The sequence below is a fragment of the Pezoporus wallicus genome, unplaced genomic scaffold (genome assembly GCF_028554395.1).
Source record: "Pezoporus wallicus isolate ANWC-B61680 ecotype Strahan unplaced genomic scaffold, APGP_CSIRO_Pwel_v1 contig_8805, whole genome shotgun sequence".
Lineage (NCBI taxonomy): Eukaryota > Metazoa > Chordata > Aves > Psittaciformes > Psittacidae > Pezoporus > Pezoporus wallicus.
The window spans coordinates 914321-932788 of NW_026637668.1; the positions used below are offsets into that span (position 1 = coordinate 914321).

Below are 18468 nucleotides of genomic sequence, written 5' to 3' on the forward strand. Positions count from 1 at the left end.
GGGTTAAACTTGCAAGTTTCTGGAAAGGGTTTGAACGTGTTATAGCTCCTATTATGCAAAGAGAAGGAGGAGGAGGAGGAGGAGGAAGGTGAGAAGACGTTGAAACCACGCTCAGGTGGAGCTTGTGAAGACAGGGCACTGAGATCAGGGAGGAGACAGAGCTCATCCAAAGATAAATTTATCCTGGGAATAAGACAATTCCTACCCGTTTAGAAGTGCAACTGTAGAGAAAACTTCCACTGATTGCTCCCAGTGGAAGCCAACTCACTGCTTTTAAGATAGATCTTAAGATATTTATGAGGGAAATCACAAGACGGAATGAGGCAGCAGGGCCGGGTTTGGGAAGCCAGGAGGCAGACGCTAATTACAGGTGCCACAGCTGGGCTCAGTTTTCCATGAGAATTAAAGATGTATTTGAAGTTTCTGTGCAGTTGGCGTATGAGAGGCATGTCCTTAAGCCATGGGAAAGAAAGGAGAGACAATGTCTGGGAGAGGGAAGTGGAGCTGCAGCCTGTGCTATGGATTGCAGACCTGCCTCCAAGAGCTGCAGGCTGAGGTGGCTGATCTTTGCTTCTGCCATGTGCAGCCCTCGCTTTCCCCCATGGAACTTTTATATCTCCAGAAAGAAATCAAATCTTCTTCCAGTCACTGCTAATTAGGATGCGTTCATAGTATAACAGCCTGGTTTGGGTTGGAAGGGACCTTAAAGCTCCTCCAGCTCCAACCCCTGCCCCAGGGGGCAGGGACCCCTTCCACTAGAGCAGCTTGCTCCAAGCCCCTGTGTCCAACCTGGCCTTGAACACTGCCAGGGATGGGGCAGCCACAGCTTCTCTGGGCACCCTGTGCCAGCGCCTCAGCACCCTCCCAGGGAAGAGCTTCTGCCTAAGAGCTCATCTCAGTCTCCCCTCTGGCAGCTTCAAGCCATTCCCCTTGGCCTGTCCCTACATCCCTTGTCCCAAGCCCCTCTCCAGCTTTCCTGCAGCCCCTTCAGGCACTGGAGCTGCTCTCAGGTCTCCCCTTCAGGAGCCTTCTCTTCTCCAGGCTGCCCCAGCCCAGCTCTCTCAGCCTGGCTCCAGAGCAGAGCTGCTCCAGCCCTCGCAGCATCTCCATGGCTCTTTTGTATTAAAACCCCAGCTCAGGTCACCCTGGGGCAGTTCCTCTATTGCTGGTCAGTGCCAGAAAGCTTGGGGGAGGTGGTGTGGGGCTGTGGGTTCACCCTGCCATGTGTTCAGGCTCAGCCTGCTCTGTGGCCAGCGAGATGTCTATGCAGTGCCATTGATTACCTGCTCTGCTTTACTCTCCAGCCAAGGTGCTTGGCTACGTTCTGTCTCCTTTTCCAGCTAAAGGCAGGTATCAGGTGGTGATCCGGATAAGCAAGGGCTCATCCCGGGACTGGGGCTGCTATCAACTGCCTGTTAAAGCTCATCTCAGACCTCTGAGCCTGCTACATGTGTGCAGCTCTGAAGTTCTTTAGGATACTTCATTTGTTCTGATGTGACTGTACCTCTCAGCTGCACAAAGAAATTGGAGATAACTTGAGTATAAAGGATGAGGTATAAAGCCAATTTTTATTCTGTTCCCTTACAGTAATTTTCCTTATAAATATTTCTTGGGATTATGAAATATCCCTTCCAGCAGAAACCAGGTATGTCAGGGCTGTACTATTTTATCCTGTTAAACTCCAAGCACTCGGTGTTCAGTGCCTGCTTCAGTTATCCTATTACAGCATTAGGATTCTTTTTCTCTGCAGCATTTAAGGGAAAGGTTTTTTTTATTTGATGTGATCACATTTATCTGTGTCAAAATGAAATTCCATTAAAGATACCCTGTACAACAACGCATAAGGGCTTAAAATTGGGTTTGTTCTTGCAGCTGCAACAAAAGCACGTCTGCGTTATCTGAAAGATTACAGTGAGCCTGCCTTGTCCGAGCACCACTGTTGTTCTGATTTTATGATACCCAGAGACGTTTGCTTGAAGAAATAGCTGGAAAGCAGCATATGGGCAATCTATTATTTACACTGATTATCTACAAACCAGGCTTTTGTGTTCGGGCTCTGCTTTTAAGAGTTTCTCTAAATCATCATCACCCGCTTTTCACCTTGCCTAAATCCCTTCTAAATACAGAAATATGGGATAACAACAGTGTGTGCCCAGCCCCACTGCAAAGCCCACACTTACAAATGCTCCTGCAGAAGAACAGCAAGGCCATGTAACTGCAGTGAGCAGGAACCATACGGATTTTTAGGTACCACTGTGAGATAAGTGCCTGTAAATGGGGACTTTTCTATTGGCAACCACACGGTGAAATTCAAAATGCAAGTTGGGAAACAAATCCCACCTGGGTAATGAAGTTTTCCCAATGCCTTTTCATTGTGACCACAGTACAAGATGAAGTGCTTATGTTCAAATGCAGCAGTTTGGGCTATAGCACTGGTTTTAACAGGTTCTGTACCAGATAGACATCATTAATAGCTTCTGTAAGCCTCCAGCTATCACATCACTAACAAGTAGATGCTGAACTCCTTGAAAAAGCACATGTTGACACTCAGGACCACAGCGATTCCTTCGGCACATGACACAAAGATATCCAAAATCGAGATATTAGGATCTTGTGCCCAAGTATAAGATATCCCCTGTGCTTCTCTGCTTGGAGAGGGGTTCTTTCTGATATCTTAAATGCTTCTCAACAATCACACTCATTTAACTGGAATGCAAAGGTTATCTTTCCCTCTTTCAGTTACGTTACCCGAACTTTGCCAATCCACCTTTACAATAAAATCACCAGGATTTTTAAAACATAAATTATCTGGGAAGTTTACTCATCATTTATATGTTGGAAAAATGAGGGATGTTATTTGTCTAAAGTAACACCCTTTTTCACTATATTAGAGGTTTTGCTGTGAACAGTAACAATCAGATTTAAACCCGGGTTTCTATGAGAAGAGTCATAGAATAGAATCATAGAATAGTTAGGGCTGGAAAGGACTGTAAGGTTACCTAGTTCCAGCCCCCTGCCTTGGGCAGGGACACCCTCCACTGGACCAGGTTGCATTTCCAAATCCAGCTCTGCCAAACTGACAGTCAAATCTTTAACCTCTTGCCTGAGGATGCTTTCCTTCGAAACAGGAGCAGTTCCGTGGCTGGTGCTTCCCTGTCCTTCCCATGTAGACCGAGGCGCCAGCACTAAATACTGTTGAGAAGTTGCTGACTTTGGGAATGTTTTGTTCCAGAGAGTTACTTGAGAACAGAAATTGAGACACTTAAAACCTTTTTGCATATAGTTAACAACCTCCACCAGTTACGGCTTTGCTTTCTCTGTAGGCTTAATGAAATGCAGCTGTTAAGTGTTCACTAGGCAGGTCTGGTTTGAGCTGCAGACTGTGGCTGGCATGTCCCATCACTTTAATAAGCAAGGAAAAATCATCCTCCTTACGCTTTACCTTACTGGGTGTATTTTTAGCTGGGTTTAAATTAGTACTTGGCTGTTGACAGTATTTAGCAGGAGTTGTTTGTTCGGGGGTGAATGGGTAACTGGGTGCTGTAGAGGGCAGGGAGGGAAGCGTGTCTCTGCTGTCTCCTTGGGCCTGGGTTTCCACAGCCAGGAAGCCCAAATTCCTAGGCAAAGGTCCTCACAATCATGAAACTGCAGTGCTGGGTGGCCAAGATAGTTATCATCATTAACAATAATGTTAACGTATAAAGTTAACCCATATTAACAATATATAAAGATAACAGATATAATGTTAACAATAAAGTTAACACGTATTAACAAGGTAGGGCTTGTTCTTCCTGGAGAAGAGAAGGCTCCTGAAGGGGAGACCTGAGAGCAGCTCCAGTGCCTGAAGGGGCTGCAGGAAAGCTGGAGAGGGGCTTGGGACAAGGGATGTAGGGACAGGCCAAGGGGGATGGCTTTAAGCTGCCAGAGGGGAGACTGAGATGAGCTCTTAGGCAGAAGCTCTTCCCTGTGAGGGTGCTGAGGCGCTGGCACAGGGTTATCAGCCGGGATTATCGGCAAAGTCAGGTCCGCTTCTCACTCTTGACAAAACCTCATCTACCATCTTTCCTGCGAGGCGTTTACAGTGTCACAGTCCAGCAGAAGGAGATACCTATGCGAACATTGGAACAGCCACCAGCCAGGGTCCCTGTGTGCGTGCCTCCCAAGTCCACATGCTCTTATCAAACTCTCCTTTTCTCTAATTTAGTGATTATCCTACCTAAGCCTCATGTTTTATACCAGTTAGCAGTTGTGAAAGTGTATAAGCTCACTCTTAGCACAGATAGGATTATATTCAGACATCTCTCCTGGTGGTAAATAGAAAGGAACAAAACAATATTATATCACTATCTCTACTTAATACAAGAGATTAGCAAAAACACTATGTTGAAACGTGCAAACCAACATTTCCTAACACCAAGGACTGCATTAACCAGAAATAATTATAAGCTTTAATCCTGATGCCTTGTAGACAAAAGCATGGACCTCTTTAGGTTGTCTGAATAAGTAAGACTAATTCTGCTAAATGGATTATGCAGAGAGATGCTAATAAGCATTTCATTCAACTATAGTCAGGTTAATGATTTACTATAGGAAAGCCTTAATAAATAGTGGGGTTTTGTGCAACATGTGAAATACACGGGGAAGGAAGGGATAATCTAACTCAAGGTCAAAGCAGTGTGGAAAAAAAAATAAAAAAGATTTGGTTGTCAAAAATGTTTTTTTTTAAAGAAAAGTTTGTAAGATACTGGGACTCTGAAGGCCCAGTTGAGCCCAACAGATAACATCTCTACATATCGTTACACTTGATGATAGCTGAGGATTTATGGCTTTGGACGAGCAGGTCGACAGTCTATAAAGGACTGTATTAGAAAGCAACAGCTTGTGTTAGGAGATAATCTGTGAGGAGAGCTCCTGATCAGGCTCACAGCCTTTGGACCAAAGGGAAGTCTGTCAAGAACAGCAGCCTCACTCTGTGCCTCGGGGGCTAGGCAAGACCGCAGAAAGCTTGACCTTGGGAGAACAAAACCTTCAAATCTTGTGTAAGAATGAATCAGCAAAGACACGGATTTGTTTAGTCTTATGCAAATGCAATCATCCTCAAGGCTAAGAGCCCGAGACAGGAAATTTGCAGAGATGGGAAATTCACTGGTGAAGTTAAATAGATAAATCTGAACGAGGGGCCCTTCTGAAGTGTGTGCCAGATGGAGACTCTGATTAAACTGAGCTTTGACCACGATAACAACACCTGGATAATGCTGATGATTTAACTAACACTGAAACGCATTCGGGCTGCATCTGTGGGAGCTGGGTGAGGTGGTGTGGTGGATCAGATCCTCTCCAGTCTGATGTTCCCCCGTTACTGGGGTCAAGCCCTGAAACTCCTTTTAATGAGGGAGAAATGTACAGCACTGCCCAGGCCAGCATCACCAGAGCACATCTGAAAGGCGAAATGCTTGCATTTTAAATAAAGGCAAGCACCCTCCAAAGGAGGATGGAGCCAGGAGGGGCTGGGCTCTGCTCCCAAGGAACAAGGGATGGGACAAGAGGAACCGGCCTCAAGCTGCCCCAGGGCAGGTTTAGATGGAGCTGAGGAACAATTCCTGCCCCAGAGGGTGCTCAGGCATTGGAACAGGCTGCCCAGGGCAGGGCTGCAGGCACCGTCCCTGCGAGTGTTCACTCACACAGCGTGGAGGGGAGCCCTCAGTGCCATGGGGCAGTGGTGGCCTTGGCAAGGCTGGGAATGGTTGGACTGGGTGAACTTAAAGGGCTTTTCCAACCTAAACAATTCTATGATTCTGTTTGCAAGATATTATAGGTGTTGTATGGTCAAAAAGGTTTTCTTATCCCAGTGAAGAAAGTCAAGTGAAGAAATTAGTGCAGAGCTTTAGGAAAAGTGAACCACAATTTGTGTGCTGGCTCATGGGGCACCTAGGAACATTGTCACTGAGTGTGGCAAACTGTTAGATGAGGTACATCAGTGCCACAGGACATGTCCTCACCTGGGCACAGTGCTCATCTGTGTCCCCAGTCCTTAGGAAGCAGTAGGGACAAGGATCATGCTGGAACAAGGGAGGAATGCCCCAGGGGACTCCACCTCCCTACAGCATCATATACATCAAATATGTTAATTTGGGGAGCAAGTTTTGCTCTGCTAATCCCTCTGCAGCCATTCTCTGGGTTTTGTGGGTGGAATTCTGGGTGGAATTTTGCTTTTGTATATTTTCCAGCCAGGAGTCACTCAGCACCACTGAGACAAATGTATCTGAAAATCCTTGAGGAAGGAGGCAGGAGGGATTGCAAGAGTTGTCCATGAGCTAACTCTGCCTGGATGGATAAGACAAGGCTGTAGAGGAGAAAGCCCAAAACTGTGAGGTTCTTAAAAGCATGGCTTCATTCTCTGAAATGTGTTGGCAGAAAGATGCAGAAGGTGAGCCCCCAAAAGACCGATGGACTTGATAAGAGAGGGTTTTGTCAGGTCCTGTTCATTGGCATTCACGCGAGGCTGCTGCGAGATGCAGGAACTGTGAAATGAGTGGCTTATGCTGATTTGTTTCTTATTTCTAATTTAAATGAATAATGTAGCAATTTTTTGAGTCTTGAAATAGGAATACAGAGAATAAAAGATTATTGCTCTAACTGCAGAGGCAAAAAACAACTATTTGTTGCACTAAAATATTAAAGCTTAGTATTTAAAATATTTGAGAGAGATATGCCACCAACAGCATTTTAAAGTGAAATATTATCCCCGTGTGTATTTGTGCATATGCATAGAAAATAAAGAAGCACTTCTTGTTTCATAAAGACCTCAGTTATGATACATTCTGTGCCTAATTCAAAACTGGTTTGTGGATACTGATTCTGAGTTCAAATAGAAAATACGATATTTACTAGGCTAAAAAGAAAGTCAAGGAATCCAAAAATGGATCAGAGAATCACAGGATGAGTTTGGGCTGGAAGGGACCTTAAAGCTCCTCCAGCTCCAACCCCTGCCACGGGCAGGGACCCCTTCCACTAGAGCAGCTTGCTCCAAGCCCCTGTGTCCAAGCTGGCCTTGAACACAAACCCACCTCTATAACCTGCTGCTGTAGGTCAGTGTTGAGGGAAGGCGATCCTAGAAGATCCCATGGAGCACAGGGCTCCCATAGTGCTCCATGGGGAAAGAGCCATCTTCTTGGTGAGGGCATGCACAGGGACCAGCCAAACCCCACCAGCTCCCTTCCGTGCTCTTCTAAATCCTCCGTTTACATTGCAAACATCAGACTTTTCATCCAGCCCATTTTAAACTTCCCCTGCACAGAAATTCACTTTCTTTTAAGGTATCTCTCTCGCAGCTCTGAACTGGATTTGCACTGCCAGATCAGCACAAGGGGAGCCAAACCACTTGACCTTGGTTTCTGTCTCAGATAGTTACCAAGACATTGCTCCAGATGAGAAACTTCAGCTGCATAAATGCCTCTCTGCAGGCCAACCACTGTTCTCCTTCCCCCCTCCGTCTACTGAAAGCTTCTCATGCTGTAAAATCAGTTGTAAACAGAGTGCTCTGATATACTGGTGGTGATAGGCATTATGGAAATGCCCAGGATAGCTGCAGATGTAATCAGAGTCGAATAATCCGTGCTTTTATTTATGCTTAATCATACATACCTCCACCATTATCTTGCTGTACAAATATTAAGGCTGCAAGTGCAAGTGTGTGTGTCTGTACAAAACAATGACATTCAATGCTACCATCTTAAGAGGAGGGGAAGAAGCTATTTTCAAACATTTAAACCTTTTCATTCATTCCTACAGTAAGGTTTTTGGTGTGACAGAGGGAACCGTCAATAAACCCCGAAGAAAATTAACCACTCCAAGTACAAAATGACCTTGCCTGGCATTACCCAGCAATGACAATGAAACTAATTCCCACAAATAATCACTCTAGATGAATGACTTAGCAGACCATGCTGGGAACCTTTACATTTCAAACACACGTGTTTACTTTCTCAAAGCTCTTAAAATACCCCAGAATGTTTGGAAGGGACCTTAAAGCTCCTCCAGCTCCAACCCCTGTGTCCAACCTGGCCTTGAACACTGCCAGGGATGGGGCAGCCACAGCTTCTCTGGGCACCCTGTGCCAGCGCCTCAGCACCCTCACAGGGAAGAGCTTCTGCCTAAGAGCTCAGCTCATCTCCCCTGTTTCAGTTTAAAACCATCCCCCCTTGTCCTGTCACTACAGTCCCTGGTGAAGAGTCCCTCCCCAGCATCCGTGTAGCCCCCCTCAGATACTGGAAGGCTGCTATGGTCAAATGTGGTTTTGAACCGACCCAGTCATAGCATCAACACCCAAGCTCTGCAGGGGTGGAAGAGGGGGAAATTTAGCCCATGGTCCAGCAAAACCAGCTTCTGCATGGTTTGGCATCCTCCACCTCCCTGTCCCATGTGAACTCAGGGCTATTTATTCAAATCCAGCTGAGCATCTGCTCAGGACATTATATTCAATCCCAGTGGCTTAAACTTCTCCAGATTTGCTTCTCCTTCATGCTTTTTTCGCATCAAATCCTTCTGGTTAGCCAGCTCTGGGAACCGTAAGTCTTTCCTATTATCTACCCAAGCCTGTGTGGTTTTCCCCATTAATTCACTTAGCACCTTTGTGCTGAAACAATCCAGATGTGATTTAATAAGCTTCAGAAAGATAGTATTGGTTCATGTGCAGGAAATCAGATTTACATAATTTTCCACTCACAATTATAGCCACCATAGTTCAAATTATCTGTAAGTTAGGGGAACTCTTTAAATATGACAAAATGCAATACCACCCACGCTGTGTTTCAGCTTGCTAGCCTGGTTTGTGTAATAAATTAAATGTTGATTTGCCATCCTGACTTATCACACAAAGTTCCTTTGAATGAGAAGCGAGTGCCCTGTCCTGTGTTTAGGCATGATTATTAGTCACTAAACTAAGCTTCAAAATCAAGCTTCATCTTGTTTGGGGTTTTTATTGCCTGAACCTCTCTGCATGGAGGGAAATGAATGATTTTGGGGTTTACAACACACTGTGCCAAATGTCACGTTAGAAATGGACCTGGTAGCACATAGCACAGATTTTCTTGTTTCAGTATTCAGACTGAGCAAGGCTTGAAATTCAGGAGACCACAACTGCAAAAGCCAGCAGGATGTGGTGAAACTCCTGGGTTTACTTTAATTTCCAGGGTGATTACTGCAGCTTTCCTTCTTCTCTGCCCCAAAGAGAAGCTTGCTTACTCCAAAGCACAGCCTGTGCCATATCCTTACTTCCAACCTCCTGCCAAGGCAGCGCCACCCAGAGCAGGTCATAGAGGAACGTGCCAAGGAAGGTTTGGGATGTCTCCAGAGAGGGAAACCCCACAGCCCCCCAGGGCAGCCTGTGCCAGTGCTCTGCCACCCTCAGTGTAAAGAAGTTCTTCCTCGTGTTTGTTGAGGTGAAACTTCTTGTGTTGTACTTGTGTTGTGTTGTAGTTTATGGCCATCGCTCCTTGTCCTATTCTCACTAGAGTCAGCCCCCAACCCGTGCTGGTACTTAGGGTTCTTCCTCCCCAGGTGCAGGACCCTGCACTTGTCCTTGTTGAATCTCATCAGGTTTCTCTCCACTCAGTTCTCCAGCCTTTCAAAAATCACTGGTTTCCGCCCGGGTCCAAGCCTGCAGCCATCCCACCCATGGCTGCTGCCAGTGATTGCCTCCTCGCTTGCTTCTCCACACTGGTTCTTATGTTTTAACTCTCTCTCTGCATGCCCTTACTGTAATATTTACTTAGGAATTTGAGAAAGGCTTTGTATTACAGCAAATAAATTCAAGCTCATCCAAGAGACTGAAAATAAATATGAATGTCCTTGGCAAAGCAAAATTGTCAAGCTTTGGCTTCTATCTAAACTTAGGCAGAAAATGAGTTGTTTTCCAGCAGACCTTAGACATTCACCTCTCATTGATTTCAGTGGAGATCTCAATGCTCAGTAACTTGAAAACAGATAAATTATTCAGATGTTTAAACCTGAATTTCTCGGCTGATGTTAAATACCCACATTTTAAATGCTTGCCTTAAAACTGGTTTATCCTCTTTGAAACTAAAAGTCATCTTCACTCAGCGGTGCGGCAGGAGGGCTTGGCTACCTTTGCAGCAGCTCCTGCGGCTTTCAGGAGGACGCTTTTGCTGCACTAATGGTTATCTTAGAAGAGTTACTGAAAACTAAGGATTTGGGGGTCCAGGAGTGGGCATTTTCACTTAACCCCTTTCTCTTCTCTTTGCAGCTCCCAGTACAGCCCAGTACGGGATCACCGGCGATGCCGAAGTCCTCTTCTCCTGCTGGTACCTTGTGTTGACACTGTCCTCCCTCACCAGCATATTCTACCTGAAGAACATCATTCTGCACTAAATGTAAAGACCCATAAAAGGCTTTTAAGGATTCTCTGAAAGTGCTGATGACTGGCTCCAATCTGGTAGAGTTTGTTAAAAGCAGCGTGGGATATAATCAGCAGTGCTTACGTGGGGATGATCGCCTTCTGTAGAATTGCTCATTATGTAAATACTTTAATTCTACTCCTCTTTTTGATTAGCTGCATTACCTTGTGAAGCAGTACACATTGTCCTTTTTTAAGACGTGAAAAACTCTGAAATTACTTTTAGAGGATATTAATTGTGATTTCATGTTTGTAATCTCCAAGTTTTCAAAAGCATTCAGTCATGGTCTGCTGAGTTGCAGACTGTAGTTTACAAAAAAAAAGAGAAGATATTGCAGTAAAAATGTGCTTCTTTAAGGCTGCAATACAAATATTCAGTTCCCTTCTTGAACAGCATTGAACCCACATTTACACAGACACATTTTTCCTTTTTTGATAGAAAAAATAACAAATAATATTGCCTTCAAAATAATATTTCTTCAAAATATTACACATATCTAGATTTTCTTCTAGCATGATATTCAGGTTTCAAGAATGAGCCTTGTATTATAACTGCATTGTGCAGTACTGCTTTCTGGTTTCTTTCCTTTCTCCTGCAAATTCAGCATGGGTGTGCCTTCATAAAACACTTCTTTCCTCTTCCTCTCCAAATCTGGAATGTCTTTTGGGAAATGCTAAAGCATCCTTTTGAGCATAACAAATCTCTAGTCTAGGACAAAGGTGCTATTGGCTAAAAGCAAAACCTCCTCTCCCATCTCCAGGGGGTCATCAAAAAGCTTCAGACTTAGGTTTTTAGGCAACCAGTTGAGGATAGCACCAACTCCTCTTTGTGTTTTCCATCTAGCACCACTGACCAGTAGATGATTTCAGTAAAAACCAGTTTTTCCCATTACAAAACAGAACACAAATTATTTTGAGACATCTTTTGAATGTAGGAATGTTTCCCTTAGTCATTCTAAAGCCAAATTCCTCAATGGCTGTAAATGTGAGAAGCTGAACTGTCCCTTTTGTATTACTGGCAAAAACTATGTGAATTGGTATTTTTCTTGCACTTAATTTTGTACTGGTTTGGCTAATTTAGCAATGATAAAGGATGCTTTTAAATATTAGATATCTGAAAATACATGAAGTATCAAGCAGAATTTTATATATATACATATATATATATTAAAACGAGGTTGCTCCAATAACTGTACCGAAGTGCATGTTGCCGTCCACGATAGAATCATCATTACAGACAGGACTTCATTACCGACGTACTAACGCTGTACAAATAGCTTGCACAGCAGTTAAGGCCTCATACCTAATTTCCTAGTACTGCAGTCTATCGAGATAGATAACGCTCATTTCACCCAGTGAAGGATCAAGTTCTGAAATAGCACCTAATGCTACTAACTTTGTTGTTTTTAAGCAGCCCCGGACAGCACTAATGCAAAATGTTACTCACCGTTTATGGCTGAGTTTAAATGCCATCTGTGTAAACTGCTGGGGCATGACGATGGCCAACAGCCCTTGACTACAACATCCCTTTGTGACCCCAACAGATTTTGACTTGCTTACAAAGCAGCTATTGATGACAAGAGTAACAAAACCACTATTGACACCAACACTCCTATGTTTTCTCTATCTATATGTCTGGTAGGTGACACAATTCCTGTAGTCGATGTTTTGTCTCCTATCAATCCATAGGTTTTTGTAGCAAGCAATACCAGATGAGCACTGTGCATACCCAGCAGTTCCAAGTTCAGCTCACAGGTACCCCAGTTTTTGGAAAGGCAGACTCTGGGTTTCACTAGTCTCAGTATACACCACCCCATGCTAACAGAATATACACTGAATCTGTTGTAGTTAGTGATAAAGGGTATAAAAGAAATATGTTGACTCCAAAACATGGGAATGGAGTGTCCTGGGTCACTGTGGATGTTCAGTGACAGATCATACTATTTCTATCTTATTTCCAGTTACTATTTTCAGTAATGTAGCATTTTTTAAAACCTCAAATAACATGAGAAACTTAATCCTCTGAGGAAACAGTCAAAACCCAATTCAAATTGTACTATACACAGTCCTGATATCCTGATGTCTCTTGTATTGCAGCTTTAAAGTGCTATATTTTAGAACCCATTTGCTAGAAACAGTGGTGCTGCAGAAAGTATTGTGTCAGTATGGTTTTATGAGGGGAAAAAAAAAGGATATGCATAGCCCAGCTCATGCGCCTTGTCTCACATAAAACTGAGATGTTTCTATACTGTGGCTGGATCAAATTCCATATTTCAATGATATATTTCATTCCAGTGGTTCCCAAGACCTGAAACATGGTATTTCCAGCAGCAGAATAGAATGAACAGCAGCTTTATTAAATATATTTCAAAAAGATAATTATAAGTTGACTGTTTGCATTCATACCTGCTAGAGCTACTGGATAACATGGATATTCAGTCCCATCTCAGACTTTTCACTTGAATTTGGGGGGACACCATTATTGTCAAGTTTAAAAAGTCAAAAGCAAACAAACCCTAAACATTTCTGGGTGCCAGTGGTGTTTCCTTAGATGAAATAAGTGTTTGATAGCGGTCAGGCCTATTAAAACAGGCATTTGATAGCAGTGTTTGGTGGTGGATGCGTGTGTGGGTGCAAAGCGCGGCACAGGGCGAGCTCTTGGTGTCTGTGGACTTAGTCAGCTTGTGAGACTTGCCCGCTCCATCCTCCACTCCTACATAGAGGTGCAGCCGTGCTGAGCTCGGTGCAGCAGTTAACCCAACAGACCTAGTACGTGCAGCCAAACGCCCTTAATTATTGCAGGATTGGAGCTGTAGGCAGCATGGATCAAATAAAGCAGCAACCAAGTTGGTGAATGTTCCATGCAGTGAACTGGGAATTGTACAGACTGGGACTTATTGAGGTGTTCCAAACCAGACAGTGCTGCAAATAGAACACAGCCACGTTTCACAAAACCTACCCACCCTTTTAATCTGTAAGTGTGTTTGCGTTAGGCAATGGTTGGAGGGTATGTTCTAGGCTTCTTCAAAGGGTTAACCCACACCGGTCACATCTGTTGGGCAGATATTATTCTATTTATTCCTACCTTTAAATAAATAAATGGCTTAGCTCCAAGCAGCATAACTGAGGTTGTTGTCCACATCAAACCCCCCCAGGTCTGTAACACCATAAGTAAGTTCCTACGTGTGTAATAACTCAGGTCTGCAGTTGCCATTGCGCCGGTGACATCCATAGAAGCAATGATGCTCTTAATTACACAGTTGCTGATGGTGATATTATACTAATACTAAATTAAAGGATGTCTCACAACTTCCTGAACAAATGCAGTTTCTTGAGGGTTTATAACTTGGCAGGAAATGCATCCTTCAGAGCTAGACAGCTTTTTTTAAGCTTTTCAGTATATATATATATATTATTTTAGAAACTGTGCTGTTTTTAAGATGCAGGAGTGTTAAAACCCGTCATCAGTGAAAGCTGCTTTTTTGCACATTTTCATAGCTGGCATTCTGGACAGACAATGGGAAATGTTCTGCCTACCAAAATCTCCACTTAGCCCACAGAACTGTGTTATAAAGAATGTCTATACCAAAATATGTACTTACATGGATGAACAATATACCTTAAAGACTAAATATGCATTTACTTCTAAGACTAGGCCAGAAGTGTGCCCAGTATGGAGGTAAATAATCCATATTTCATAGCCTGCCATGGAAGGATTGGTTCTGTTGAAGAAAAAAGGGGGGAAGGAGAGGGAAGTGTTTCCTTTGAAAGAATCCTAGAATCAACCAGGCTGGAAAAGCCCTTCAAGCTCACCCAGTCCAACCATTCCCAGCCCTGCCAAGGCCACCACTGCCCCATGGCACTGAGGCCTCCCCTCCACGCTGTGTGAACACTCGCAGGGACGGTGACTGCAGCCCTGCCCTGGGCAGCCTGTTCCAATGCCTGAGCACCCTCTGGGGCAGGAATTGTTCCTCAGCTCCATCTAAACCTGCCCCGGGGCAGCTTGAGGCCGTTTCCTCTTGTCCCATCCCTTGTTCCTTGGGAGCAGAGCCCAGCCCCTCCTGGCTCCATCCTCCTGGCAGGCACTTGTAGGCAGCCATCAGGTCCCCCCTGAGCCTTCTCTTCTCCACACTGAACCCCCCAGCTCCCTCAGCCCTTCCCCATCACACTTGGGCTCCAGGCCCTGCTCCAGCTCCGCTGCCCTTCTCTGGCCCCGCTCCAGCAAATCAAATCTTAAATAAGTTTTAAACATATCTTAATCCTAGATATTCTTAAATAATTTCCAAATTATAGCATAAGCAGATATACATGAGCAAGTTTAGGAAAAGGACAAATTTTAGCCTGGCCACGCATGGCCTCTTAGAAACAAGAAGACAACTTCAACAAAGATACATATCTTAAAACCCAGGCATTAAAATTCTCCATTCAGCCTTAATGTTGAGTGTAGATAAATAAGAACTGACATCCAAAGGAGGAATTCACTTTCAATCTGACCAACATCCATCTCAGCCGTGCACTGCCAGGGATGCTGCACACACAGGCACTCAGTGCTGGGTTTTGGTCCCGTTCTATGTTTTTCTGCTGAGCATTGAGGAAAGGGGGAGAGGAATTTATTCTGTGATCAGAAAAGTCTAGAACATAACTGAAAAGATGCAAACCAAGGCAATGGCACAAGGGTCTCAGGGTAGTATCAATAAGGGCAGGAGAGATTTTTACCAGGGCACCTTCAGCACTATTTGGTCCTACTGTTTTCTACCGACTTTCTTAATGCACGAAGAGCTCAAGTGTTCCTTTAGAATAGAAAATGCCCATGCTGAAGAATGCAGAGATCAACATAATTTGCCACCTCCCATAAACCTCGTTTTCAGTCATTTGTATTTTGTCATTCATATGTGATTCACAGAACCCCAGCCTGGTTTGTGTTGGAAGGGAGCTTAAAGCTCCTCCAGCTCCAACCCCTGCCACAGGCAGGGACCCCTTCCACTAGAGCAGCTTGCTCCAAACCCCTGTGTCCAACCTGGCCTTGAACACTGCCAGGGATGGAAGCTGGGTCTCTGCAGTGGGGGTTGCTGTTTGGTGCATAATGGTCCTCAGCCACCCTGCATCACCTACATGCCCATGTCTCCTCCATGTCAGAACTAACCCTGAGGCTTTGCTTTAATATATGCCAGCAGCCGTCCTAGTGCCTGGAGACACACAGGAGGAGCCTTCCCTTTGCTCTCACTCAGCTCTCCTGGGCAGAGCAGAGGACTTGGTTCTCCCACGCACTGAACTGTGAACCCACTGCAAACAGCAATGAGAAACAACCCAGTGAAAGGCATTTTCCTTGCAGGGCCGCTGGGCAGCAGGTAAAGCTCAGCCCCCATTAGCAGAACAAATGGCATTTGTAGTGAGCCGGAATGGAAGCTGCGGGAGGAGGAGTGAGCAGCGCTGCTCCGGCCACCACTGCCACAGGAGTTTCACCTCTTATCTGCCAAATACAAAAGTATTCATCATTCCTCCACCAACCCTTGAGGGTTTTCATGCTGCCAGATTAAAAAATGCCTGTGATGATAATATAGATTTGGTATCCAGAGGGCAAAATCTGTTCTCTCCTAATGCACGTCCATCCTTCCCTTTATTATTGTTCAGCCAAAACCACACCACAACTCGCACATTACACAGGGGGATTCATGTGCAATAACGTCAGCTCTCCCACTTATCAAAACTGCTATAATCCTAAAAACAGAATTCCCATTAACCCCAGCTATGGTGACTTAAATGTGACCCATGAGAATAAACCTTAAAGAAGTGGCTGAACAGCAGCCACCTTGTTTCCTGGTAGGCATCTAATGGGGAGATGGCAACGCCATTGCTTCCCTCCCTGCCTTATTAATAGAATCCCAGCCTGGTTTGTGTTGGAAGGGACCTTAAAGCTCCTCCAGCTCCAACCCCTGCCACGGGCAGGGACCCCTTCTGCTAGAGCAGCTTGCTCCAAGCCCCTGTGTCCAACCTGGCCTTGAACACTGCCAGGGATGGGGCAGCCACAGCCTCTCTGGGCACCCTGTGCACGTGTCTCTGTACATGAAAACAGACTTTGCTCTTCTAATTCAGGCTGGGAGATGCAGCAGTTTAGATGTGCTTAACATCTCTGACACCTCACTTCAGGTAGAGATGCTCCCTGGGGGTGGGAGAGGCGAAGCATCCCAGGAGCCGTGCAGAGCTGGGCAGGCTGCTCCCACTTCATGCTAATGAGACAGTCTCTTGCAGGAATTTTGGCTCAGTGGAAGCTGCAGGAGGTAGCATGGTTCATTAGGCTGTGAGAGCTTTAAAATGTTAAAGGAACTGGTTTTCCTCTCTCATTTAAGTGAATTGCTAAAAGCACTGGGTCGTTTTTCCACGGAACTTCACATTCACCGTTTCCTTCATTAACCTTCACCCTCCTACATTTAGTATTGTAAGGGAAAAATAAAGTTAACTCTGAGATAAGCTGCTGCAAATTCAGTCCCCTCAAGCTTTAAATCAGAGCCTGGGAGCTGGGCCCAGGGGAGCACTGGAGCTCTTTTGCCACTATTTTCTGTGTAAAGAGGATTTAGTGTCCGTTTGCCAAATATTAAGGCTGATAACACCCTGTGAATCATTCCCAAATTGCTTTTAGCAATAGATGCACTCATCCTTCCCATTTATGTGTTTATTGGTAGCAGGAGGACAAGCAGCATGCTGGGACAGGACCTTCCTGTGCACGGTGCCCCCCAGGATGGGGCCAGGAGAGGGTCCCCGTATTGCCCTCAGTGAGCTGGAAAACAAGCTTGGAAGGCATCAATGGGGAGTTAGAGGAAACTCAGAGCTAAATTAAACAATACCCTTGACACAGGCTCTGGAAGTTCAGTTCTGGGATATTAGCATCAGACTGAAACCACTGCGGAGGCGGCCATGGGCTGTTGCCATTGGTGAGCAACACGCTGGATTCAGGAAAGGGGTAATTCCTTCCACACTCCCCCAGGTATCCCTGGGAAAGCGAACAAGCTGCATCCTGTTCTGCTACTCGTGTGTTTTCTGGTCTCAACAGGGTTTTTTTCCTCATATCAATTTAATTCCAAGGCACCAACCTGTGCTCTTGCAGCCCGCAGGAGCTGTGCTAAGTGGGAGGAGATGTGCAGCACTCCATTTCAGGCTTTTCTGGCAGCAGTGGGATGCTTTCCCTGGCAACAGCACACACAACAGCACTGTGTCACCTCCATGGGGAAGGGACTGCAGCACAGCAGGGGGTTGGCATACCACCGGCCCTGCCTTTTGGTCTCTGTCTCTTAGTACTATTCTGATCCCCATCTCTTGGACCTGTCTCTTGGTCACCTTTACCTAGAGCCCATCTTTTTGTCCCCATCTCTCAGTCCCTGTCTCCCAGTCTCCATCTCTTGCTACCCATCTCTTTATCCCCTTTGCACATCCCCTGTCTCCCGGTTCCCTTCTCTTGGTCTCACTTTAACCCCAGCCATGGGGAATGGAAGGCAGGGGATCAGGAGGAGGAGGAAGAGGCTGCAGTTCTCAGACTGATCTTCCAACCCACAAGACTGCCCCATCAAACAAACAGCCATCTAAGACAAAGACAGGGTGTTACATCAAGGTCTGAGCTCCCACCTTCTTCTCTAAGCGCGCTCTGATTGCAACTTCAACCTGAAAGCTCCATGAGGTTTTTCTGACTCAGGAAAACTTTCCTCCACAACTGGGACGTGTACACGCTGCCGTCCTCGAGCACGGGGTACAGTCATAGAATAGTTAGGGTTGGAAAGGACCTCAAGATCATCCTGTTCCAACCTCCCTGCCATGGGCAGGGACACCTCACACTAAACCAGCTCACCCAAGGCTCTGTCCAACCTGGCCTTGAACACTGCCAGGGATAGAGCATTCACAGCTTCCCTGGGCAACCCATTCCAGTGCCTCACCACCCTCACAGGAAAGAACTTCTTCCTTAGATCCAATCTAAACTTCCCCTGTTTCAGTTTGAACCCGTTACCCCTTGTCCCGTCACCACAGTCCCTAATGAAGAGTCCCTCCTGTTTAGAGACAAGGATGTC

The 18468-nt window shown here is 45.4% G+C and overlaps 1 protein-coding gene across 2 annotated transcripts in view; it reads left to right on the forward strand.

Moving 5' to 3' along the window:
* NEGR1 (neuronal growth regulator 1) overlaps window positions 1-12270 on the forward strand; it is a 272951-nt gene extending 260681 nt beyond the window's left edge. For both annotated transcript variants that reach the window (XM_057407172.1, XM_057407171.1), the window contains one exon: window positions 10265-12270. In XM_057407172.1, coding sequence (XP_057263155.1) covers window positions 10265-10389 — 125 coding nt within the window. In that variant the 3' untranslated portion in view covers window positions 10390-12270. The remainder of the gene's footprint in view (window positions 1-10264) is intronic.
* Window positions 12271-18468: the final 6198 nt, after the last annotated feature.